The sequence below is a fragment of the Lates calcarifer genome, linkage group LG14 (assembly GCF_001640805.2).
Source record: "Lates calcarifer isolate ASB-BC8 linkage group LG14, TLL_Latcal_v3, whole genome shotgun sequence".
NCBI lineage: Eukaryota > Metazoa > Chordata > Actinopteri > Centropomidae > Lates > Lates calcarifer.
Window position 1 is genome coordinate 3,533,214 of NC_066846.1, and position 27,525 is coordinate 3,560,738.

The following is a 27,525-nucleotide window of genomic DNA, read 5'->3' on the forward strand; positions in this document are numbered from 1 at the left end:
TTTTTTTTTTCTTCATTGTTTAGCCTTGTTTTCCCTGTTCCACCCCTCCTGAGCTACAGATTTTCTCTGTCTGCACTTCAACTCTCTCTGTCCCTCAGTCTCCTTCCCTTTCCCTCTCCCTTCTTGTTCTTTTGTTTTTGTGATCTGCTGAGTCAGTAGAGAACTACAAGAACAAGCTCAGTGTTCTGGCCTTTGTCTGGCCTTAGGGTCTGCAGAGACCCAGACCAGCAGCCACCTCTGACCACTGCGTATCCCCAGTCCACAAGCTAACAGTGACCTCAGAACTGCGTCGGTCAGGACGTTGGCAGTGATCCATTTGCAGAACAACGGCGCATTTTGGAAAAGTCATCTTTGTTACTCTTGAAAAGAAATTCAGAGGCTGGGTCTGAACAGCTGTTAGAGCAGATCAATCAACACTTGAAACTAGATATAGTTGTAATTTAACTGATTTGATGTCAGCATTTCGCTTCTCTGAGGTATGGTTAAGAATAATTTGATTATAGTAAATTCAGATATTCAGACATAATTGTTCTTCATATATTCCTGTACTATCAACAAGGGGATGTATGAAATAGCAACAGCCTCAGGTCTAGGTATACTATTATTTGTCAAAAAGGTCCACCCTTCTATAACTGTTCAATTACAACTGCTCAGCTCCCTGGCACATCTAATCATTAACGAATATTAGCATCCATTTCAGGTGCCTGCAGGAGTCAATATGATAGCTTAATGCAGTTTAAAACTGTGTTTGGAGCCAAGTAATTGTGGTGTATAACTGTAGGCAGGTAATAAGGCTGGCAGAAGTAGTCGCGTTAGGGATCGAGGGGGGGAAAAAAAAATGCTGGATCAGTGCCGCATCGAGCCGGCCAGTGTGGCCCTCAGGGAAATCAAGTCTGTGCTCTCCGACGCTCAGTACGCCATTGAGACGTGGTGGCGGCGGGGTGGGGGTAAAGGGTGGGGTGTTTGCAAGGGGAAATGCTATAGCCAAAATCCGCTGTTATACTCAGTATTAACTACTCAACACAGGAGCCTTGCAGCCTGAGACACAGGGGTGAACTGAGCACAGCAGATGTAAAAAAAAAAGAAAGAAAGAAAAACACTACAAATGCAAGATTGATGAGGCGAAAGCCAGTGAGGGAGGGGTGTCGCTGAGATTAGCCACACTGACAATAACATTAGAGGAGAGAGATACCTCCCTCATGCAGGTTTTATGAGGCAATAGAGAGGATATACAGAGGACAGGGACTTGGATTGTAAAGATTGCCCAGAGCTGTGAGAATTTGGGCGTGGTTACGGGTGTATATCAGGAAATTACAGCCACAGGAAAATGCACCCAGTTACTGTAGTGCTGTCTCTTTACTGGAAGCTCTGTGCAGGTGGCAGTCTTTTGTGTAATCAGGTCATTGAAGGAAACAGATTTAATTTATGGGAGTAAATAAACACAGAATGATGTGGAGTGGCTATTCAAAGCAGAGAACAAATACATAAGTAAAAATATCTTCTGTATTGTGTACCTGATAAGAATGTTTTTACTCTTTAAGCGACAATTAGTACAACATATAATCAGTATCTGAAACTCTTGGCAATCCAAAAACCCACTTGTTTTCCTCTCCATTTCTAAGTGACAGACTTAAATTAAATTGTACAAAAAACAGATTGCGACCGCTCTCCTGACTTGCTTTCCTTATAATTATCTGTCATGTTCTCAAACTGAGCTATCCTTGATGAGAAATCATTGTTAAGTTGGCATTTTCTGTGAAAAATGAATGTCACTAATAATAAGAACACTGGATGATAACACAAACACTTGAAATCAATTCTGTTTGAGTTCCCCTGTTGATTCACACAAGAGCAAATTGTTGATTTATTATTAGTTTTGAACATGAGATGGATGCCTTCAGTAATATAGCTAAATTAGCACCAGGTATTATGATGAAGTACAATAAATAGAATTTATTAAGCAAAGTACATTAAAAGTTATTACTAACTATTACTGTATGAGACTGACAGTTGCTTCCCCCACTCACCATCGCAGCCTCGTTCCACCTGACCCACCCTGTGGAGGGCATCTGCGATCAGGTCGGGGAGTCTCCCATTCAGGTCCACGGAGGCCAGACAGCCCTGGTACCCGTCCCGGGACGCAATCAGTTTGGGCAGATTGCTGTACATGTTCTTTGTCACGCCACCGATGTACAGCTCCCCTGCAAACACACATACAGAAACCACTTGTGAGAACTTGAAAGATCTGGCATTCAAAGTTTTGAATTTACTCTGAACTGAAACCAAAATGTGAAAATAATCTTTGACATTTTTGGAAAAAATACATTCAACAGAAAATGTCAGGATAAGAAGAAATGCTTTTTAAAAAATATATTCCACCTCCCATCACTGCGAACCCTAGTATTATTAATTCCTTTGTTGTTGTTAAACATTGCCTGACAAAAACCCAGTGTTTTCAGTATCACTCAATGCACTACCATCGCATTATAAATGGGTTTTGGATGCATGGATGCATTTGCCTCAAACCAAAGCTTGATTCCCAATTCTATAAATATTCTAAGAATTGACAGGAACAGAAAGAATATCTCTGCTGGCTTTCATTTCTAATCTAAAGTAGGTCCTGTTTGACCATGACCAAAGCCTTTGCCCAGACAATTTAATTAAGTTAGCTGCATGGTTAAATTTACTCATTAGCTTCTCTTCATGTAATGTTGGCACAGACTTGTCAACTGAAGTAATGGCCAAATCACATAATCAGCTAGAGTATTTTTTTTTTACATAGTGTAAGGCAGTGTGAACACTTCATTGTGTAAATACAATGTTTTCAGTCTTCTGTGACCTCCTATATCCTATAATTACATTTCATTTATACAAAATTCTACAAAAGAAGTACAAAACTGAATTCCCTATGGCTGCTTTTTATGATACAGTCAACTTTAAGTACTTTACACGTTATTTCCCTTTTCTAACTGGCCTCCTTTTATTACTGATGTTAAATGAGTGGACTGCTTTAGCATTAAAAAATGATGACATGTACATGAAGATTCAAAAGTCACATTATAATATTAATATTAATAATAATATTAATTGTGATTATTACACACATTCATGTGCAGTGAGTGCTAATTAACATCAACTTTCATGTACATAAGAGAGAGGAGTGGTGATCGACAAGGGAACAAGGCTGAGATCACACTGAAAATAATTATGTCATATCTTACTGATGCACTACGCAGCATGCTGTACTGTATGTGCTTGTTTTCTTTTAGCTTCCTGCTTAATATGAAGTGTCTCCTTAGTGCTCCAGACCAGCGGAGCTAGTCTTTGCGCCATTTGTGGACATATGGGGTATGTGTGAATCACAGATTGTGTCTATAGAGTGTAGTGTGTTGCTGGTCCACTGTGACCGTATATAATAACAGATACAGGTAGCAGACCGTAAACATTATGGGCACCAAGAGACAGAGAATTGACATTTTAAAGCCAAGCAGTGTGAATGTTGGGAGGTATGCTCGAGAGAGACATCCCCTGACAAAATGCCTGTCATTACAAAAGCGCTTAGAACATGTTTTGACAATCACATGATTCAAAGAAGTAGCTTCCAGTTGACATAAATAGATTGTACAGCATTAAGCCCGAAGCAGTGGAAATGACATTTGATGCTTACAGAGATTTATTCCACAATCCTGTCCATATACTGCACTCCTCTCTTCTGGGAGAAGAGCAGAAGATACACAACAGCACTTTCTCGTGAAGGAGGGAGACTTTGTTAAATGATAAGGGTGAGTTTTGGGATATCTCAGCGCTCAAGTACAATTAAGGTCTCTTTACATTACAACATAAAAGGAAATATCCATCCACATTTAAGCCCAATTATTTTGTCTCTCTTTCTCCCTTCCTCTCTCAGCCCCTCTCTTGTGCAGAAAATGCCAAGCGGAATTATAAAAAACACAAAGAGGCCTTTGATGTAAGTGCATATGAATAAACAGAGTTTGAAATGCTTCAGGCATTTCTCATCATCAAAACTCCTGCTTTACACTTTATCTTTAAGTAGGCATAAAATGAACATCTAGCAAAACCTTTCACGCAGAGACGAGATCCTGCTACAAAGATAGAACCATCAGCAAACCTTTCTACTCAAAAAGTAAAAAACAACAACAACAAAAAAAAACATATTTTTTTTGCAGTTGAAAACCAGAACTTTCAACTTTAGCACTCTGAGAAGCAATGAGCCACGAGGTCAATTATATGTGGACTTTGTGTAATGGAATGAGTCAATGATGTTTGCCAACTTCTCTCTAGAATTAATGAGTACTTGACACTTCATATTTCCCAGCCAGGGCTCCCGGGCATTATAATCAATACAATGAATTCATTAGCTGTCTGACTGAGTGATGTCCTGAAATCGCAGCTGTAAGAACCATTTAGCAAATATGAAATTATCGGTATGGAGTTAATCTCAAAAGAGCAAACAGCGCATTTCCTGCAGAAGTCAAGCGTGTTTGAGATTCCACTGGCTGGCTGCATAACCAGAGCAGACAAGAGAGGAGGGAGGGCTGTTCCAGATGTACTGTAAAAATTAGTTATGCAAGTTTTGTTTTCTTTACTGAAGATGAATACACATGCAGCACACATACACACACCCACTCAGAGAACTGGGCTCTCATTGTGTTCAGTTTGGAGTTGCATTACTTTAATTTGAATTCCAGATTTCTTTGGGTAAAGTTTTGACTTCTTTGTTCATTTGGGCCACGAACAGTTTGTTCCGCAGCATACATTACAGCTCATCCACCTTGTTTTCAAATGCGACATGGCTGCAGTGTTGCAAGGAGTGTTTACTGTGGAAGTTCCAGTTCCTAACATCTAAGGGCTGTTTAGCAGTCGAGTTAGCATGTGTGAAATTCACAGTGTCTTACCAAAAACTGATCCAAGCAAAGCTGCATGCATAAATTCATGAAGCTGAGTGACCCAACACAAACCTGTTATGTATCATATTTTCTATTTATACAGTAGAAAATTTAGATTTCACATTGATATATTAAATCTCTCTTTCTTCCCACTTAGTCATAAAATAAATAACATGTCGAAACATGATATTGTGGAGCCTTGACTCATCTTTTTGACTCACACAATGATCAAGTGTGGTTTATGCAATTTAGCATGGAATGATGTCTTGAGTGTTTCCATAAATTAGTGTTTGAGGCTTGTTATGTTGTGTGTAATACTCTTGCTATCTATACAATCTGATGAGGCTTAAGTTTTTGGGACTGTTCTAGAGTGGGCAGGTTAGAAAGATGAGTAACCATTTTCCTCCCAGCCAGAAACTGTGTCCTGGTCTGGCTCTGCTTGCCCGGCAGTGATGAATGTCTGTGCTGCTGAAGAGCTCAGAGCAACCCACAAGACGGGACCAATTACAGCCTCCCAGACATCGCCAGAGACCACCACCTCCACATCTCTACGGTTACCATAATGACCTCTCAGGGGCCGATGGGAGGAGTTGGGATGCTATGATACGGGGCCCTGGAGAGTCTCTGACAACACAATCTGGACAAGCACACTGACTTAACATTTACACTAGACAATCAAGGATTTCTGAGGGTTTTAAAGTGAAATATAGATCTTTCTGATGATGGTTTCATTTGTCCTCCATGGTGTGAAAACTCCATATATCCAATTTTGCTGTTACAAAAATTTGCTCTGAGTCACCAGAGAGATAGGTGGATGACCTTGGGACCTATGACAGCCATTCACAGTTTGTTCTTTGATTTCTAGCAAGCAGGAGCATTGACTGAAAGGTGTTAGTCATTTTCTTGGTATGTTAAATGTTTACTGTCTTAGAATTACAAGGTCTACATCGATTAGCTGCTACTTCCAGATGAGAGAAAACCTTACAAGTGCAATTTCACTGTTGTTCATTATCTTTGAGTTATCTGTAAGGGGAATGAATTTCATGGGTGTAAGGCCCATGGCTCCCATCTAAACATCCAAATAGTGTTCAATGGCTTAAGAGCTTTGGCCTCTTTCAGAAAATAATGGATTTTTTTTTTTTTTTTTGTAGAAAAGTTTACTTTTTGGACATGTAGTGTTTAAATGCAATAGCAGTGTTAAGCTATTCATTTTATTTGGTCAGTACACCTTGTCAACTCAAGACAAGACCTGTATTTCATCCTTGCCTGTAATTGGCTCCCCAGTGAAGTGATGGTATTGCAATCTTTGCCCATTTCTCGCAATACTGCAATATACATTATTTATACCCATCATTACGAGAAGTTTGATAATGAGAATAGGCCACAGACACATGATGCCTGGTCTCGTCTCTAAACAATACGCAGCTCCCTCTTGCCAATCCCCTGGCGAACACAAAGCCGACCATTAACTTTCATTAAATGCTCTATTAAGAATATCTGCCTCCCTCTCGAGTCCTCGCTATCCTCCTCTTCTGTTGCTTGTGTTGCTTCGCTCTCATGCTGGTTCTAATTGACAAAGATTGAATGATTGCTGATGAGAGACACAAAAACACATGCAAACACACATATATGCTGTGAGCTGTGCAAATGAATGACTGTTAGGCAGAGGCGCTCTGTGTTATAGGCAGTCCTGGGACAATGGCAGCCAGCAGGAAGATGCAGGGAATCTGTGATTGCTAATTACAGAGGCAAAGACGCCACAACAAGACGATTGGTGTGAAGAATAAATGTTGGTGCTGCGTGTGCGTTAATTGCCAATACTAAATTATAAGTTGTGTAATTATGTTGTGTGTCGTGCCTCTGATGTGCGTGTGTCTGAAAACAAGTGGTATACCAAAAGATGTTTTGAATTCTGCAAGAAAAAAGGACTCATGGCAACCAAAGCTGTAATTATTTGATACTGTAGTGACATGTTTTCACTAACCAGGTGCATGCTCTCTTTCAGTACTATTGTAACCACAGGTGTTGTAATAAATTTTCAAAGTCTCTCTCTCTCTCTCTCTCTCTCTCTCTCTCTCTCTCTAACTCTCTGTGTAGGCAGCTAAGTGAGGGAGAGAAAGCTGTAAACAGAGTAATTGGAAACAATGGGTGAGGATATGACGTTAAATGACTGAAATGAGGTAAGATTTACTGTGTCTGCATGTATTTTGCATACTGTCACCACAATCAAGGTTCTTTCATGTCACATTTTGAGGAACAAGTCATCAATATTCAAGTTGAACGTTTAGGCAACCTTTCTCACACAATTACTACCTGAAGCATGAAACTGGTCTACAAATGTTTCATTGTGTTCGTTAAGAACTAATTACTGTTTTTGCACTGCTGCATGTTGTGTGACAATCATTACATGTGTGAAATGACTCACTACAAGTAAGTCTTTAAAAAGCACATCACCATTTTAAGATTTTAGTTCTGAGTTACTATTGATTAATGAAAAGTCTAGTCCATCTATCTTAAAAACTTTAATACTAAAGATCTCTGCAGCTTATCAGTGGATATCATAGCAATGGTTTGCTGGAAGGTGTTATAATTATATACTGATCAGCAACAACCTTGAAATTGGTGTGGTGAATAACATTGATCATCTCATTACAGTGCAATTCTCTGCTGGGAAACCTTGGTTCCTGGCATTCATCTGAATGTTACTTGACACGTACCATCCATCTCAATGTTGTTTCAGACCAAGCACACCCCCTCATGGCAACGACACTCTCCTAGTAGGACAGTGTGGTCTGCAACAATGTTAATGTGGCTGCTATGTGTCAAGTAACATTCAGATGAATGCCAGGAACCAAGGCTTCCAAGCAGAACATCGTATTGTACTGTGATAATAAATGTTATATTTAATCTGTCAATGGACAGATGGAGTGGATTTCATGTTGTGGCTGATCAGTGTATAGGGACAGCTAAAACATTGCTCCAGTCAACAGTATCACAATTCTTGTTAATCAGTGTGCATGATATAATAAAGGCACTAAGCATCTCATCTCAGTGTTTTCATTAAAAACAGCATCTTGACGTGCGTTATCACTTAACTGATACCAACAGTGTACACTGTTTGGATAGAACCCAAGAGTGGAAATTTGGTTTTGCAGGGATCTGTGGCCATAATATGTCCAGTGAAGAAATAATACTTCAACTAACATTAATATGACACTCAGAAATCACTGGTATTTATACACTGTTCATCATTTTCATGTTTGCTTTTATATTATGTCTTACAAAGAGTTTATCTACAGTATTATTATTTGATTTGTCTCCATCACCTCTGTGGTGTGTCTAAGCTGCTGTACATGTAGTTAATAAACCCCTTGATGCCAAGCTTTATGGCATATCTAATATCTCTTAGCTGCTCTATAATCATTTATGGAATAGCCTGTTGTATTAAAATTATACAAGCTGTGAGTAGCTCATTATTTCCCTACAGGGATATATAGATATATATCTATGTTAGGGGGAAATGCCTGAATTAATTATTTCTAAAGTACAAACAGAGAATAAGCCATGTAAGTGCCACCACGACATTTCATTGACCTGAACACAAACACTGGTATGTGAGTCATTGAGAGGGCTTCTAATATGTGGTAATGCTCACTGGTGGCACTTTGTGAAAGACTGTATAGTGACACAGACAGGCATCATTACACATTTTCATGCTTCCATTCTTCCTCTATGAAATGTCACTCTGTATTCAGTGTCCTTTCGCTTTGCCTTGGCTGTGCTCTCTCCTTTCAACTGCACTTCAGTTTTTTTCACTTTGCTCAGTCACTATCTTTTACTCTCCATTTTCCCCATATTTGTCTTAATCTCCCTGCCCTTTCATTTTCCACCCTCACTCTTTGCGCTCACAGCATCCTCACCCTGTCTTTCTTTTATCTCCCCTTCCGATCCCACTCTCTCTTCGCTTTACTTGGTTCCAGCCTAAATGACATCTGGCGCAAATGACAGCAGAGGTCAGCTGTCCAGGCTTACTATCTGGCTGTTTTGCTGGTCTACCTCTCATAGCACCTGTTAAAACTGGCAGAAGCTAAATGTGCACAGACTGTACTTTTGGACTGAAGATGTCTTTAGGTGACATCTTTTGGTGGTGGTCCAGAGAAGCTGAATTTGTGAGTGAGGGCTGTGGGCTGTGGGCTCACAGAATTTCTGTTAAGATATCACATCTAAATCAGTTTGATTTCAGTGAAGATTTTCCAGCTGTGAATCAAGACAGTGAACTCACACCCTGACCAGTGGCTGCTGTCAAAGTGTTACAGCACTATTATTCACTGTCCACAGAACAGCTCTGCCATTTCACTCTAATCTGTCTCTACTATCCAACATGAGAAGAGACACTTACAAATTAAGTGCATATAATTCTGTAAAGATACATTTCATTTCTGTTTTGAGATGGATTTTGGATGAGATGGACGAGATTTTCCCTTTGATTTTGCCTAAAATGTCTCTCTTGTGTTATCATAAGAATCCCACTGTTTTGTTCTGTTATGTCTGTGGACCTTAATGATGGCCATGTGGACCTTTCTGAGATGTTGAAGAGGGGGACTTGTGCATGTGGAGGGAAAACCAATTCATCAGGGAGCATTATTACTAGTCATGCCCCTGCCAGGGGAGCACAGGCCAGCCAACGAGGCCCTAAGGATTTATGACTGACGTGGTACAAAGTCAGTCCCATTCTCTCCTAAATAAGCCTACAACTGAATGTGGTACATCTATTTGACTGTTATTCTTTTGCGTAATTTTGAAATTCAATCAAAGAGCAAGTGGGGGGGACATTTTGGAAGGTGCTATACCCCAGAAAAGCTGGTCGTAGACAATCAAAGTCAATTTCTAACAGAATTATTTTTTCACCTATTATGTTATGTTTTGTACATTAACAGAATAGTTTGTATTGTCTGTCAGTACTAATTGTACTATCTTTATCTTTCCTTTTGAAATGGCCTTCTTTTCCCTGTCTATTCTTCTGCCAGCAAAGAGGCCTTTTGCATTTTACCTGGCAGTAACTGAATACAAGGTTTCTTTTCTTGGTCCTTTTGCCTGAAAAGAAGTTATAAACACATCATTATGAAAACAGGCAGAGTAGAGGGTTTAATTGTGCTTCTTACCTCTGGCCTGTTGTTTGCATGGGGAATAATATAATGTCTGTATGTAAGAGCTTAATTTAGTTTGCCTTTCCTCACATATACATATTAAATGCTTAGCCTGTGTTACGCTTATGTTAAATTATTCTTATTATGAATTGAACAAACTGCAAGCTAATCCAACAGCTGGTCACATGTATAATGCTGTAAAGGTAATGTCATTGCAGCTGCTATATGCATAATGTAATTGCATCTGTAACCTGGCATAAAAAGCTGTAACATTCTTTGCCAATTGTTGAGCAAATTAAATACAACTAACTGACATATTCTATAACACTACAATTACAACAAGCTATTTATTGTTTTATATGTTTCCTTTTTTTAAATTCAGTTGAGTTATTTGACAAGTTGAGTCAGCACAGAGAGCACTGAGTATTAAATGTACGCACATGCACGTATGCACACAAATACACTCTGAACAAATCCTGCCTCTATCTTGGCTCCACCTCTGGTGAAGAAGCTGGCTTTTGATTGACAGAGAAAGAAGAAGCGGGAGAAAGGAGGTGTGGGAAAATGGCCAAAGCTCTGAGTAATGTTATAGTAAATTGTAATGTAAGACAGGTCAGTGGGAGGAAAAAGCAAAAACACACTGCTCTATTGCAGCACTCATGCTACCTCACCCATCATTTATTGAGAGAGCAGTGACACTGAGTGGAAAAACAGAGGGACAGAGAAGGACAAGGGAGGGATATGAATAATTAGGAAACAGAGAAAATCTGGAGGGGAAGGTGAGGCTTTTTAAGGACTGTGTGAAGGACCTACCAGTTACTTGAGAAAGTATTGAGACCTCCTCACTTTTTGCACACTTTATTTTGTCATAGTTTAAACTAAAATGGCCAGTTTTAGAGTGACCCAGCCAAAGCCCAAACTTAAACCCTATAGAGCATCTGTGGAGAGACGTGAAGACGGCAGCTCACAGACACTTCCCATCAAATCTGACAGAGGTTGAGAGGAACTGCAAGGAAGTCCAGGTGTGCAAACTTTGTAGATGTAATAGCTGCCAAAGGGGCTTCTACAAAGAACTAAATTAAAGGTCTGAATACTTGAGTGATTCAGGTTTTGATTTGTTATAAATTTACAAACATTTCTAAAAACTATGACTATGGCATCATGGATTACTGAGTATAGATTGATGGGCAAAACAGCAATTTTATTCAGTTAAAATTAATTCTACAGTGCAATGAAGTGTGCATACTTTCTGGAGCCACTGTATGTAGTTAGGGTGATTTATATTGTGACATTCAATGCTGCCATATTTACTTCTGAATAACCTCCAGTTGAAAACACAATAAGTGAGTATAATTAAGAGGTGCATTATAAAAAAGACAAGTTAATTAACACATCTTTTTATCTGATGACGGTAGGTCAAATAATCGGTTGTGTGTTATGGCTATATCTATTATAATGGTGATTAATCGATTAAAAAATAGTTAAGAATTGGGTGTTGTAATTGAAAATGTTAATAATGAAGAAGATAAGAACATGATCATGTCAACATCAACACATATACTGATTATAGTTTAGATTGTGACAAATTAATGGAACAGTGTGGATGAACTCAATATCTCTCCCAGACTGCTCCCACTGTCTTCCTCCTCCTAAAGCTTTTCGTGCAGAGATGCCATGAAAGAGGCTGAAAAACTGCTTGAGACATTTATACTATCCGACGTGAGGCGCTAATCCAGTTATGCTGCATGTGATTTGTTTAGTTATTATTATGCAAATGGATTCAGGTGCAGCTTTGGCAGATCTTCATTACATTGCCTCCTCCCTATCTGTCATTCACAATCCTACAACAGGTGCAAACTGAGAGAGTGTTACAGAGGAAATTGAATAAAGTACATGTGTTGTAATACATCCTGTAAACAGGTACAGACAGAAACTGATATTTTGCAGTTTTCTCTTCTCAACAACATCAAATTTCAAGTGCAAGCAGCCTTGGTGGCTCTTGAAGTGAGGGTGATGGTATCAAATGTCAATGAAGTAAACAAGCCCCCAGCATCCCTCTCTTTCAGCCTTCATATCTTTGTCTTAAAAGACTATTGATAAAACTGCTGAAACACAGCAGATGTGAAATAAACTGCTGGAAACATATCTTGCAGAGAAAAAGGACGATCATTGTATCTCTGAGAGAGGGATAAGGATTTTTTTACACTGAAGAGGTTTCTTGGAGCCAGCACCCAGTGACCATTAGAGCTGTACAGTATGTTGAAACACCTCCAAAGTGGTTTCAGCATTCAGCTGGGATAGTCTCTGCTTGGCATTGACATTGCTGATTATTTTCCATGTTGGGTGCCAGCTTATTAAGACCCTGAAGCATTTTCACAGTTGAAGCTCTCCAAACTAACATTGTATATCCCTCTAAGATTAAGAGGTCAAGAAAATTTCTGACAAAAGATACGTAATCAGCACTCTACAGCACAGCAGTTGCATCATTCTGCCTCTAGATTCAAATTGTTTTCTGTCCTGTTTCCATGGTGGCTAAAGTAGAAATGAATAGGATTTCAATTTTTTACTGCTGGACAACGAATTTCTTCAGTACAATCACATTTCCATCTTGTCCCTCACTTAATAGATTTGCACTGTCCTCTTGTTGCAGTTGCCCCAGAGATGCTGATTTTAAAGGCTATTCATACTGAGATGGCTTTATGGAGGAGGGCAATAATCAGAAGAAAAAGAGAGGGGAAGGAAATGTATTCATCTTACATAATGGAGAAGACCCAGGCATTATGGTAATGACATTTAATCTCCACACAATATAATGGAAGGACAGGAAAACCCTTGGGATGTAACAATATATGTACTGTATATTGTAAGCAGATGAATAGATTGTGTTTAATATCCAAAGGTTCACTTTGAATGAGTGGAAATGTTAATGTATTGGTGACAGTGTACTCAAGAGGACAGGGTTTGGGCATGCACGGTGTATTGACAATGCGCATGATGAGTGACTGATGACCAGTGGTGCCCTTACAATAGTACCTTCAAGAATGAATGCTGGACAGATGAAAGAAGGTAAGAGGAACCTCATATATCAACGGTTTCAGGGTTCTAAGAGGTTGAAGTCATGTTTCTTTTATCTGACGCTGTTTGTACAATCACCCTTTTTACCAAATAAACAAACTGTGTCCTTGAGCAAGACACTGAATTCCTAGCAGCTCAAGAGCTGCTGTACTGCTGCTCATATTGAAGGGAAAAAAGGGAGAAAATATACCCTTGTACAGAGGGATAGCAGGCGAAAATGATCCATGTAGTAGATATTAACATTGTGATTAAATATAATATAGGCCACCTCTAAAATTAGGCAGAGGAGGTGGAAGCTGCTGATGGACACCAGTATTGGGAAGACATCAGCCTCCTTGAGTAGGGTGATGGAGACATGTGGGACTCCCTGATAAACAGGGCAGAAAGACTGCAGTTTTTGTGGTCCCACAAGAAAAAGGTCAGGGATGAGTTTAAAAAGGCTTGAAGGTGTATCCAGTGGGATAATATCAGGGTTGGGGGAAGGGTGCTGCCCCCAGTAAAAAAGTTCAAGTTGGGGATCTTGTTCATCAGTGTGAGTAACATGAACCATGTGATCACTCGCATCAGCAGTTGAACTGGCGTGCTGAAAACTGACTTGATCCTGGTGAAGATCTCACCATCTTGACAGCCAGTTGAATCACTTTTCAGGTTTCACCTTTGGCCATGTCAGTCAGCTAAAGAATGATATCATGGATACAGGTTGCCTCAATGATGTTTCCCTCGCCAAGCGCTCAGGCTCATTCTTACTGACAGGTTAGGGGATATGATATTCAGAAAGAGCTCAAAGTAGAACTGCTGGTCTGTGTGAGTGGATGAATGGATGGATGGGTGGGTGGGTGAGTGAATGGCAGAGATAAAGAAATTCTTCTGCCAGTTTTTGAGAGCCAACATTCTGAGTGTTTTTAATTTTATGTTTGGACAGTGTGGACACTAGTGAAGGTGTAGTCTGTTTATAGCCACTACCATGTAGACAGTTAATTTGAGTACAACGTCACTGATCAGATTATGCCCACTCCAGCACTGAAAAAAAGAGGAAAACAAAACCACTTCCTATGTGAGTCTGGGCTCTAGGTGTATACAGTATAGTCTACTGAAATGCCTTTGACCAAGAATAAGGCTACCAGCTATAGTGTTTTTACTGGAAATATACTATGTTCCCGCAGGAAATATTTGCATTAATGTGCCTTAAATAGGAGGTTTCCACTTGGTGCTGTATTTCACTTAGAATTCTCTGTTGCACTTTATACAACAGTCCACACTATGTGTTTCAGAGGTACATTTTTACCAAGTACTATATCTACTGTATATATCTACCACATCCATGTCATGATTAAATGCAAACACATAAAATGACAATGGTTTGCTGTGTATTGAGACTAATTTGATTTAGATGTTTACCTGTGCAATAGATATAAAATAGGCCTATTCCCTTAACATGCTTTGTCATAGTATAATATCATATTAGTATTTGATGTGAAGATTACATCTCAAGTCTCCTTCTATATACTCTCAAAGTATTATTGATAGGCTGCAGGTTAGTATCAACATGAGTCTTCCCTTTTTTTTAGACTTCAGTTATTATTCCATCCAATTCGCTAGTTTGAACTTTTCTACTATAGTGCACAAACTGTACACTGCTTGCACTTGATTTAGATGGCAGTAAAATCAAATGAGTACTAAAAGAGTGATACAAAGATGTAAAAAGAAAGAAGTTTGCATATGAATTATCTAGACAACATAGTGTTTTGTTTAAATCAAAATTGTGTGTAAATCATAACACTTCAACTGTCATGAAAATCAACCAAAATGTACTAAATGAACCTGCTGCAAAAACTTAGTAAAGTAAATGGATTTCTACCAACCAGCACCTTTTCAGCAATGACACCAACAACTTTAACACCTACTCCATTGTGATAATTAACCTGCTTCTCGGCACTCTTTTTACACACCAGTAAACACTGGTCATCTTCCAGCCTTTCTTCTTTGTGTGTCTGAAAAACTTAAAATTAAAATCCAGGAAGCATTCAGCTTCATGTGAATGTGTTTCCTCTGGGACAGCTTGTACTGTCCATTGTAAAAACTACAGCTTTATCACTTGGAGTGTGTCAAGTCTTTGGTGAGACGAGGGGAAACACAATGGTAAGAAATAGCATTGTACCTGGTCTACTATGAGGTATGAAGAGGTTTTGGTATTGTGGCAGGATTAGTGACTAGCTTAGCTTGGTTTGTCAGACACTGATATTAACCAGAAAGCAGAAGAAAGAAAAGCGTTGGGGTGATCAAACGGCTAATCTCAATTTTACCGCTGGCATGAGCAGAGCTCATTAAAATGTGTGTACCTGTTTGTCTTTCTCTCCTCCTCTCTCTCCCTTGCCAAACCTCTCCTCCATATTGTGTTTCAATTTGTTCTGCTTTTGTTGAAAAATGGAACATATTCAATGTCATCTCTTTACAATTCTACACAAGTATGCCTCATTAGCAAGCATCTTCAAAAGAAAGGGACAGGCACTGTCTGAATATGGTATGCCAAATTATTCCTCCTCCCTGCATCCCCTCAACCTGAAAAACGCTTCATTAGATTTATTCTACTGTTGTTGTTATTCCTCATTTCCCATCACTGTGTTTAATAATGGTATTAATATCTTTGACAGTGTCATGTTCTTTGCACAGTAAAACAGGTTATTCCCCTAAGGGCAACGGGTACTGGTGTTTACTCTCTCTTCCACATGATCAACACTGTTTCACTATTTCAACTTCAGCTTTACAAGGGGCAAAAATGTGAGATGAAAACAGAGCATTACTACAACACCAGACAATTACTGGTGTTGCTACAACAAGCAACTATTTGTTTTGTTTGCTTGACTTACTTTTCATAATTTATAGCTCCAGTTTTAAGAATTTGCATGTTACTGTTGAGGTCTGGGACAGACAAATCACTAATTGCCGACATAAATAATTCTTACCAAAATGTAGAACTTACTCTACAAAGATTAAAATTTGTGACTGTATTGCTATTCTATGGTGGTACCATCATTTCTTAAAAAATGTTAAAGGATATGGCAAAGGACGTATATTTTCTTTGGCTTCAGTCAGATAACATTCACTAATTAACCTTAAGTGTCCTTGGTTTAGAGTGTTATGTGCAGCACTAATGAATTAATGATCAATATATCATTGTTAAATTAATTGTGATACCTTGGCATAATTAGCATAAACAAATGGAGACAATTAGCCTTTGTCCACCCCAAGTGGTATTACTGGTGTGAGTGTTCCCAAAATGAAGACATATCATATAAACCCTACTGCTTCCTGTCAGAAGAGGATGCCGCTAATTGTTCCTGCTATCTTCCCTGGAGGAGGCTGGATGTCTTCTGGGTGATGGTCTTGTTTATTTTTGGTAATTATGCTGAAGCCTCAAAACGAGCATGGTAATTACTAATGTTAAAATGCTACGACTAACACCTGGCGAGCATAAAACGTGTCACTACTAAATATTTGTATTACACTGTAGTTAAGAGCTAAAACATTTCACACCATGAATGTGAAAGAATTTAACCAATGCCCCACCAGGTCCTTGTGGCAAAATATTCAAGTGCACTGCCGAAACAAGCAAAGCAGCCCTCACAATATGAAGCCTCAAACAACAGGCTTGTTAACATGTTCCTGCAGAGACTGCAGGAATGTGTTTGATGAAGGAGATTCCTTGCTTTTGAATATATTCAGTGATAATTAACAACATTTTTACTGGAGCCAAGTGGCAGCTGTGGAGGGGTGTTGTTAGCGGGTGATATTTTATACTATATGATCTCTCATTGTGACGAATTTGAATGAGAAGGAAACTCCATTCTAACTAAACTGAGAGAATTTGTTCTGATCCAAATGAGAACAAATTGACCTGAACAAGCAGTCCCAGTTAAATAATAATGTGCTATGCTAGTGAAATGTATATGGACTAAGGAACACACACTCTTCCTGCACTCCTTATCTCGCATAACACTGAACAAGGTTTAGACCACTAAAACTGTGCAGTACTTTCCATATCAAACGAACAAGCATAAATTCCTAGTTCCAAAAATCTGCACTCACTGTTTGGTACAAAATAATGATATCATATTCTGCTTATCATGCTTTATTGTATTTTTCACCTTCAGTGGTATTATATAAGGATTTTTCTTCATTATCATGTTTAACCATCATATTGTAAAGCCTCTCTGGCAAATTTGATAAGGATCCTTTTAAAGTGCGTTGCAGTGTAGAATCAACAAGGCTATTTTAGGGCAGGAAAATGGTAATAACTTGCTATCACTGTGTTCTGCAGGTTGTCAACAGGAATGACAGAGCCATATTCCCTGTATGGTGTGTGTTCAACATGTCTTCTTCTGAGACTTGCATTCACTATACAAAACTAGATCCACTCAGTGCTCTCCTTGGGGACTGTGTGTGTTGCTCCCTCACCATACTTTAGCTGACAAAGAGGGATGCCTTGAAGATTTTTGTGCCTGTCCAAAAACAAAGACAAGGAAGACAGAGAGCACAAAACCCATTTTCCCCATTTTCTCTGGGCAATTACACAGATAAAGCTCAGAGAATTGGGTTCTTTCTCTTTGAAATGCAGGGAGAAATGGTGTTAAAACAGAGCAAAGAGATTGTGAGAAATGACTTATGGTTGCTATTTCTTCTGAGTTTGATTTGCAAAACATCACGTGCGACTGTTGAACAGAAAAAACACACACAGCATGCTCTCTGTGTCTTGTGCCTACAAAAGTTAAGAAGGAAGAAAAATTCTGCCTATAATGTTTAGTAGTTTGTATGTGTATGTATTTGTCAAAAGTCTTTTTCCACCCACACATATGTTTAGGCCTGGTGCTGCACTACAGTGTTTCTGGCACTACAGTGTTTGAGCTGTGTATGATATTTTAGCATGGGAATTGTCACAGCACAACTACAGAGCAAGGTTTGAATGCCCAATTAGACAAGGGAATTGAGGATAGAGACACCCCACCCCCGACTAAAGTCCTCTGAAGCAAGATTTCCAACTATTATTCTTCCCACTAGCACTGAGCTGCCTCAGCCCCTGTCCTCTGCAGGCAAGAGTTCTTCAGATAAAGAAACCACTGAAAATAAATAAGTTTTGAACACAGCAGCTCTCAGATTAATAACACAGATGGAGGGTTACTCCCCAGTCATGTATACTGTGTTGATTGGGCACTGAAAAGGCAAAACGGCTGCCTTCTGTTTCATTTGTGAGACAAATCATTCAATGGGGTGTCTGTAATTTTGAATATGCAAATGGAGTCATTGTCGCCGCATGGCTCTGTGGTGGGCAGCTGAGGGATCTTGTTGGCGCACGCTTGGTTGGTGGTGTTTTATACGGAGGAGGTACAATTGTCTATTAATCACTCGGGCTGAGTGAGGGAATGCTAACACCAGTTGTACTGCTTAGAGAACTGCTTTCCCAACAACAGGAAGACATTTTATTTTTTACAATTTGCAAACTATAATGACAGCCGAGGTTGATGAATGTTCAACTGTTCATTTTTTGGAAAGATTTGGTTTAAATTATGTATATGATGCTATTCAAAGTGGGTCTAACATTATGATTGGCAGCTGTGATTGACTCATGATTGGCCATGGGGGGTACAGGGCCGTGGGGATTAGAAAGTGAAGCTCCACCAGCCAGTCACCACTGTGTAGACTCTGGCTTCCAAATGACACAACCAGCACGAAGATGGCAGTGGCTAAATCCTGGATATTTTGGCTACATTTTTGTACAGCAGAAGAAAGTAGAGATGCATGGTCCACCTTTATATACAGTCACTGGGATAGCAGCACACTTCCTTAAAAACCTCATTGACTTGCCTCTTAATGAATCTCCTGTCTAATCTCAGAGTTGATTGACAGCAGTCTCTGCCACAGCCTAGACAAAAGCAATCAATCTAAGACAAAAAACACCCTTCTAATTACAGACATCAATTACTTCACTTTACTGTAAGAGATCACCAGAGTAGATATGCAAAGAGTGCATCGGTGCACATGAGACTAGTTTTATCTATCAATCACACACAATGCATAATGAAAACACATTATGCTGCAGCTTGCTATACTCAAAAACTTTGAAAGCAAGCATTCATTATATCTAGTAATTACTGATTCCTCTATTGACATAGCAGCCTTGTAAAATGAGCACCAAGTGAAATGACACAAACAATGTGGCGATTACATTCCTACTCAAAAGCACATGTGACAATAACATAATTGCCCATGGACATAATGCACTTTATTTACATTTCACCTCAAATTTTTTTGAGACCAGGCTACTAATTACATGTCTGACTGTTAAGCCCACTGTGGCTAATTTTACACTCATCACTCTCTGTGTCTCTGGCTTATGGAAGCTCACTCTGTTTTTCAGTACTTTTGTCTGTAACCCAGCGTAAGGACACTGGCATAGTGCTATTCCTCCAAATCCCACCCTCTTATGATTATCCTTTCTAATTGCATCCATGCATACCCCAAAGGATAACCCTGAAAAAAGGGTAAGTCCGTCAGTAAATCATGTCTTCCCAAAAAAAAGCTTGGTGTCTTTTGATCTTTTGACTCCTCACAGCCTTCAGTGGCCCGTGGAGCCTCCTCCTGACTTCTGATGTGTTTTACACAATAACCCACAGTACCCTCAAGAGCACTCCAAACTCTGGGAAATGACACAGGCAAAATCAAAGTGAATCATCCAGAGCTCATCTTAATTATAGTACAGACAGGCACTTGAAAGTCTGGCATTGGTGATGGTAAATGGTAAATGCATTGTACTTATATAGTGCTTTTCTAGTCATACTGACCGCTCAAAGTGCTTCACACTACGTGTCACATTCACCCATTCACGCACACATTCACACATTGATGCACATATGCATCGGGGGTGATTTTGGGGTATATCAGTATCTTGCCCAAGGATACTTCGGCATGCGGACTGGAGGAGCCGGGGATCAAACCACCGACCTTCAGGTTGGTGCGTGACCGCTCTACTGAGCCACAGCCGCCCCGTGTTGATGCTACCTTCTGTCCTCTGTTGTCTACTGTCAACTTCCTAGTGTCTTTCCTCCAAGTATGTATCTCAATTTCTTTGACTCTGTACCTTTATTTCCATGCTGTCACTCTTTTGCTTCAGAGGCAGCCACTCTCAGGAGTCCAAATAAGACATGAGTGAACCCAACTTCTGAGGTCTAAAGCCTACAATTACCTGAGCTACCAGCCCCTGTCTCCCAGGTCCGGAGATATCTATTCACACTGAAGTGCCTTGTAACCATGGCTATTATTTCAAGATGATTCACGAGGGCAAGCTATTTTAAAGTCTAAGAAGTAAAGGTGTCTCCATCAAAAGATAGTCATTGTATTGTAGGTAAAAGTCAAGCGTGCCCATTGCGGCTGTTTTTTTTTTTTTCAGGCACCTTGATGGAAGCAGGCAAGTGAAAAAAAAGAGGAACAAAGCACAGACAGATGAAGCGATAAGCTGTTATTGTTTTGTATGATTCTCTTTTCACCTTGGTCTGCAATGTTGGATTTGGGTCATGTTGGGATACCGATTGGTAAAGGATATTGCTCTGTTATTGCCCTGTTCCTGCAAAGCCAACATCTGCTGAAAGAAGGGGGTGGGGGGGCGGGGGGTCATCTTTCAAGGTGAAGAGGATAAGCTAGCACAGATGCTGCCAGGCTTTTGTTAAGTTTTATTTCACCCCCTGTCCACTCTTGTTTGGCAAGCACACTTAGACTTGGCAGCATCATTTAGTTTTCTCTGGTTATCCTGGGCCCTTGCAAAAGCAGTAAACAAAAAAAGAATTCATATGTTGAAGCAAACAAGTACAAATTCCTGCAAACCTTGTTTTTTTCTGAGTCAGCTTTTGACATATGCATGGAGAATGATAATATTTTGTAATGATGATTGTGTTTTTGTCAAAGCTTTCAAGACCTTACACTCCGCTTCAAAAAGTACAAATTCCTCTGTGACTAAGAAAACCAATGGATGTACAGTGGACCTAATCTAAAAGCCACTGTGATCTTGAAAGTGGGCCTAATTTAGATGAATTTGAGCTGGCGTGTGTTCATGGCCGCCGTCCAACAACACCTAAGGGACGGACCAAGGATGACACTGGAACAGTAATCTCTTGTCAGAGTTAATGTTTTCTGGAAGAATCTATCACTGAGCACTGGACGGCCCACTCTTACCTTTGAGGTCCAGGTTGCGTGCTCCATTGGAGTGCTGAGTAACGGTGCGTGAGTCGATCTTGAGCGTATGTACGTTGTTGGCGTCCCGGGACACCACCACGTTGTGCCATTGGTTGTCATTGAGTGGCTTGTCTGAGTTGCCCTTCATCAGCGACGGCCCGTTGCCAAGATCAAAGACATAGTGGACGTAGCTGTGAAGAAAGATATAAATGTGTGAGTATGCGGCCATTATTGCAAATGTAATACAACGGCTGTTCTAAAGAGAGGAAATCAAAATTATTGCATGTCATTCAGAACAAATGCTCTCATCATGATATGTTTTCTTTCAGTGATACATGATGATGACAGGTCACAGTAAACAGCACTCAACCTCCAATTGCCACGATGAAGTGATTGGAGACTGGCTGACATTCTGTTCTCTCCCCTACTTCTCTCCTAACGTCTCTGTCTAGAGCATATTTCTGAGGAAAATAATACCAGTTTATGTGGATGTACATGAAGCCTGGGATTTACTCACTGGTTTGACATGTAAATATAGAAACCTGCTTTTGTCTACAAGCCCATGTTTGCCCACAGGCAGATGAGGTGGCACAGTTCCCTCCTTCACACAAATATGGCTCTCCTTTGTGTTTTGGGTTAAGGCTATTGTGGCTCTTTCATTCAAGGTATGTTTTGTTTTGTTTTTTACCCCGATTCCAATTCCTTTATGTAGCCTCTTGTCTTTGTGTGGCAGAGGCAGCTCAAGCTTTTGTGTTGTAACAGTGCTGAATATAGAGCACAAGAAGAAGAGAGATACACAAGCAAAAGCCTCTTTTTGATACTCTAATTATGAACAGTCTTTAGGGTTATACAATTCAAAACAGGTCTTTCTAGGTTTGTGTAAACTTGTGTTTATAGAAAATCTGCCAAATACTTTGCCGGTCCGAGAAATGCAATGAACTCACAATTACGCATGAAAAGTTATCAGGTTTTAATATGAATAGACGAGACACAGGAAAACAGACATGAATATTTCTTCACTTTCTGTTTCCCTGCAAATAACAACCTGCAGTATATAAAGGTTTTGGCTGAGTTTTTAAGATGACTGATTACTCACTTACATACACTAAAATCACTTTCATCCAGCCAACCCTGAGTCACAACAGCTTTAAATGACTCACTGACTTGAATTCACTTTGAGAAAAAAGGCTGGGTTTCACTTTACATTTTGTTTTCTTGGTAAGAATATATCATTTAAATGATAGTTCAATACTTGGACTGGTGTGATGATCAATTGACAATTCACTGGATTGCATTGCATTTTACACACTGTGCAGTGGGGTTAGATTTGTTAGACAAAGACAGTCCATGACTTTCAGCACAAAGCGAGCTGAGGCATTCGTATTTTCTGTCAATGGCAGACTGGAGAGGGGATAAAGGACCAACTGAGAAATCACTTCAAATTGATTTATTATCATCAGTAAAGCCAAATATCAAGGGGATGGGGGAAAAGTAAAGACATCTCTTTTGTGGCAGCGGGCAGAAGGAACAAAATAAAATGCTACACATAGCATCTTTAACATTTCTTGCCAGTCAGTTAACTGAAATTACATGGAACTCACCCTTTCACCAGCTCCACAACAATGAAGTCGCTCCCATCTCCAGAGTTGAAGAGCATCAGGCCGTCAGGCGTGGTGGTTTTGAACTGAAAGAAGAGGTGCATGGAGGCATAAGCTTGTAACGTAGCTAATGCTAAGTAGCTGCCTTTTGTTCGAAACGTCACCGGATCTGCAATGATGTGGCGCATGCCGAAGCGGGCGTTCAGCTCGCAGTAGGAGATATCCCCATTTTTACACTGGTCTAGATATGGCACCCCATTGAAGGTCAGGCCCTGGAGGTGGCCAATGAAGTTTGAGGGCACCACAGATATGAAGCGGCGCTCAGTCATGATGCCTGTCTCGATGTTGTGGAACTCGAGACGTGTGTGGGCACCGGTCATCTGGCCTGAAATATCAGAGGATACAGGAAAAACAGCATGAACTTACGACACAAATGTAAATACATTAATCACAGTGCAGTGCACTCCATTAGGGAAAAGGATTATGTCACATCATGACGCTGTGAAAGGATTATAAACATTCTCAGCAGACAGATTTGATATGTTTTAAAGCAGAATAAGTTAAACTTCTAGAGACTCAAACTCAATACACTAATTGGAAAAGCCATGGTAATATTAAAATGCATTTGGAGTGCACTTAGCTATAAAGTAAGACTAAGCTCTAATTGACTATTATCTGCTATGGTAATGTGGCAATAGGCACATATTATATGGTTTTAGCATATCGTTATTATTCTTTATGCTTACTACATCTTAAAATTCATTTTAGTTGCTTGACAAAGCAGTGTGTGTACAGTATATGGTTTTATTACATAGGTTCACAAAGGTTCAGCCTATTTTTTCTGACCTGCTGTGAAGGATATTATACAAGCATAATGCAGAAAATCTCTTGTTACTGCTCTACCTGCCACAATTTATGTAGTGTTTACTGGGAGATGTTGAGTAATGAGCTTGGCACACCGCCCATTAAAATGCCTTCCCTGCTGATGCCTGGCCAGCCTTTCCTGGACTCCCTGGGTGCTACCTCCTTTTTCCTTCCCATGAACCAGTTTGCGAACCAGTCAGAATTTCACAGGGTCATTCCTTGCTTCTGGCCTCAGTGTGCCCACTCTCTTTCCTTCATCTAGCTCACACCTTTTTCTCACCTCTTCCCGCATCCTTTGCCCTGCCATCCTCCTGCCTGGGGCCACAATACAGTGAGTGCCCGTGACTCCACCTCGTCTCTTGACCTTTTAGCCCTCTCTTGCTATTTTCTTAGTAGTCGGCAGAACCTGTTCCTCCGTACTTTGTACAAAGATATTCACTCACAGTTGGTATATGCTTGAAAAACCTATTCCCCTTTAATTTCTCTTTAGTCTAAATTGTATACAGTTCTTCCTTTCAGCTTTTTACATCTGTATGGATTTGTTATGGTTTCAACTAGCTTGTTCACAATTTCTGGCATTTCTAAATCAGTGCTGGATGTTAAGGTTTACTCACAAATGCATGATGGATCAAGTTATTTTACTTTCTGCAATACGATAACAACACCTTTTTTCAAAGCTGTTACCAGACTCCCTAAAGATCAGTTTAATTATAAATTAACAAACCGTACGGCACCTCCATTTCTGATTCATTATCATCAGAATTAGTCACGTTCCTTTTTCAAATGAGTCGTTTTAATGACAAATTGTAAAACAGTTGACTTTCTCAAGGTGGGTGCATTTAATACAGGTATTATACATGAGAATTTGTGAATACATCGTCACTATGGTCTCGTTCACAGCCTCTCATCCCCAAATGAATCCCTCTGTGTCCCAACCACAACTGACCTTCCACTGTGACATTATCCACAGACAGCTGCAGGCTCTTGCCTCTTCGCACCACCTTCACTGTGTGCCACTCGTTGTCGTTCAGCTTCTGCCCCGCGAACAGTATCTCAGGTCCTTTGCCTGTGGCGAGGGGGGGGGAATTCAAATCACAAACAGCACAGCGGGAATGGTGTGTGCGCCTACTCACGTACCCACACACAGGCAGAGTTCATACATAGTGGGTGACAGAGCCAGTGGAGAAAACCTGCATGTTTGTGCAACGCATTCACACTATGGATTCTCCTAGTATACTGGAAATGAAAGGAATCAAATATCTGGCCTGACAGACTGTAAAATCGAATGTCTTCTCTAAAGCTCACAGTGTTGCAGCAGGATGTCATCAAAGACAGTAGGACAAATAAGTCGTAACCAGCTGAGGAAGTAGATTAGAACAGGCAGCCAATGACGACTGGAGACGCTCTGTTACGAGCATTATATGAAGTCGTGTTCTGCTTTCACAGAGCATTTCATGTCTCAGCTCAGCAACATAGAGGACTCTCTCAAAACGCCCTGTAAGTGGGGGAGTTGATGGGTGAGACCAGACGGTTTAACTGCTCATCCCCCAAACCACTCTCCTCCCTAATTCTGTATTTCCACTTCTCTACTCTCAATTCCCTTCACCCCTCTGCTCGCCTGTCTTGCTGTTGTTTTGCCTCTGTCATTGAAAAGAGACAGTTTGATGCAACGGCATATGGTGTTGCAGAAGCGCTTATTAGAGCCATATTTACATAAGCATCTTTTCAAAGTGGGAAACAAGCTATTTATATCCTGCCAATGACAGAGCCTTATTACATCAACATTAGAACAAATTGTTGGCGGTAGGAGTGACAGCGGGATAAAGAGTGCAGATTTTGATTAAGACAGTAGTCATCAATACCTCTTTCAATGCACCATGATGAGCTGACGTGATTCATGGTTAAAGTCAAGGCTGTGGCAGTCGGTGGGTAATAGCTGTGCCAAAGTTTGTATAAGGATTCAAAATAGACATATATGAGTGGGAAAGTATGACCCAAAAAAAAAAAAAAAAAAAGAGAGAGAGAGAGAGAGAGAAATCATCCCTCGCATGGCTTCAGGAGCTGATACGAAGGCCTGGCAGTAGCAGGCACACACAGTGTCATGACATTGAGGTGAAGGTGATGAGTGAACAGACAGAAGACGAGAGGATTCTGTAAACAACAGAATAATGAGGGGAGACTTCCACCTTGTTGGCAGCAGGGCAGACTGAAATAGCAGAATGCCGGAGGAGACCAGTCACTTCCATTAAGCCACCTTCTGTACTCTCCACGCTTTTAGGCAGCTCTGGAGTGGAGCATGGGCCATTGTGTCATCGTGGCTGGTAAATAAAGAAATTGTGACATCAAAAGACACTGGCTTTCTTACACCATTAGCACTGATGATTTGTTTATTACAGATCTAAAATTAGAAATCTCTCTCCAATTCCAGGGTCAGTTGTTTGTTTCTGACCAGTTGGCTGGCTGGAGCTGGAGCCTGAGCATATTATACAAGGTGCTCTAGTGGATGATATAGAACAGACATTAGAAACATGACTGTCCCCTATCCAGTTGTGTGTGAAATTATTTAGTCTAGAGGAAAAAAGGGTCCATCAATTGATGGGCCCACCTGGCAAGAACACACACATGGCCCACAGGAGAATTGTTTTTCCATTTACTCCTGTTACTTTTTTATTATATTGTTTTTTTCATGGGCTTTTTGTCTTCAGCCACATGAAATTGGATAGAGAGACTTTTGATCACACCATGTGTGAAGTAAATATAAAGGAAAAGGTTGCTATATTGCTGCAAAGAGAGGAGAGAGTAGATGAAAGTTGCCAGCAAAGAGGTTAAAACTGATACAAAGATAGATAGGAGGATGGGGAGGGGGGGATAATGAAAATGGATAAAAATAAAAAAAAAGAGGAACCCTAGAAGAAAAACTGAAAACTGAGAAAAAAGTGAGCAGAGCCGGCTAGCTGGTGTAAGATCGTAAAAGTTAGAAGAGTCTAGTGCAGCACAAATGAATGGGAACGTCTAACCTTTAGAATAGAGTCCATGTAATATTTATTTGGCTTGGCTGCTGCAGGCCGCAAAGGAGCAAGGGCCACTGCTGTACACACAGTAAGAGCCATTTGGCCATAATACCACTAACAATGAGGGGCAAAAGATATATATGCTGCTCTGGCTGCGCAAGCTGAACAACAAAAAGCTCTGGGCAGAGGGTGGTAAAAGTGCAGCCAGGGACCCATTACATTGTAGGGGCAAAGCATGATGCACAGTAACAACAACACTTGAGGAAAAGCACAGGAAAGGTTATAGTGAAAGTCCACTGTCATACTCTTGTCTCTGGGGGTGGGAGGTTAAAGACCAGCCCTAGATCTGAACTATAACTACAAAATTAAAATACGTTAACTTACAAAATTTGGCATACTCGTGTATTGGCTTACTGCCTAGATCATAACACTATCAGCGTTACTCAAAAGCATTGACAGCCTTAAAACCACATATTGATGAAGCACCTTTTGTAGACAGTGAAGTGAAGTGATGCCTCACTTCACTGCCTAGGTAAAACTGCAAACAAGAAAGCTGAGAGCTAGTGGTCCAGGGTTAAATGAGCCGTTAAGCCTTTAATGCAGCCACTGGCAAAGAAAAGTACTCATTGCTAGAAAAACAAAGGGGGGGGCGCAGGGCTCATTAATAAAAGAGCTGGCAATTATTAAAATGCAATTAATTCTC

General features: G+C 40.2%; 1 protein-coding gene across 1 annotated transcript in view; it reads right to left on the reverse strand.

Moving 5' to 3' along the window:
- nrxn2b (neurexin 2b) overlaps window positions 1–27,525 on the reverse strand; it is a 609,692-nt gene that overhangs the window by 280,563 nt on the left and 301,604 nt on the right. Inside the window, 4 exon segments of the mRNA XM_051075715.1 lie at window positions 2,028–2,201; window positions 21,350–21,540; window positions 22,951–23,332; window positions 24,758–24,877. Coding sequence (XP_050931672.1) covers window positions 2,028–2,201; window positions 21,350–21,540; window positions 22,951–23,332; window positions 24,758–24,877 — 867 coding nt within the window.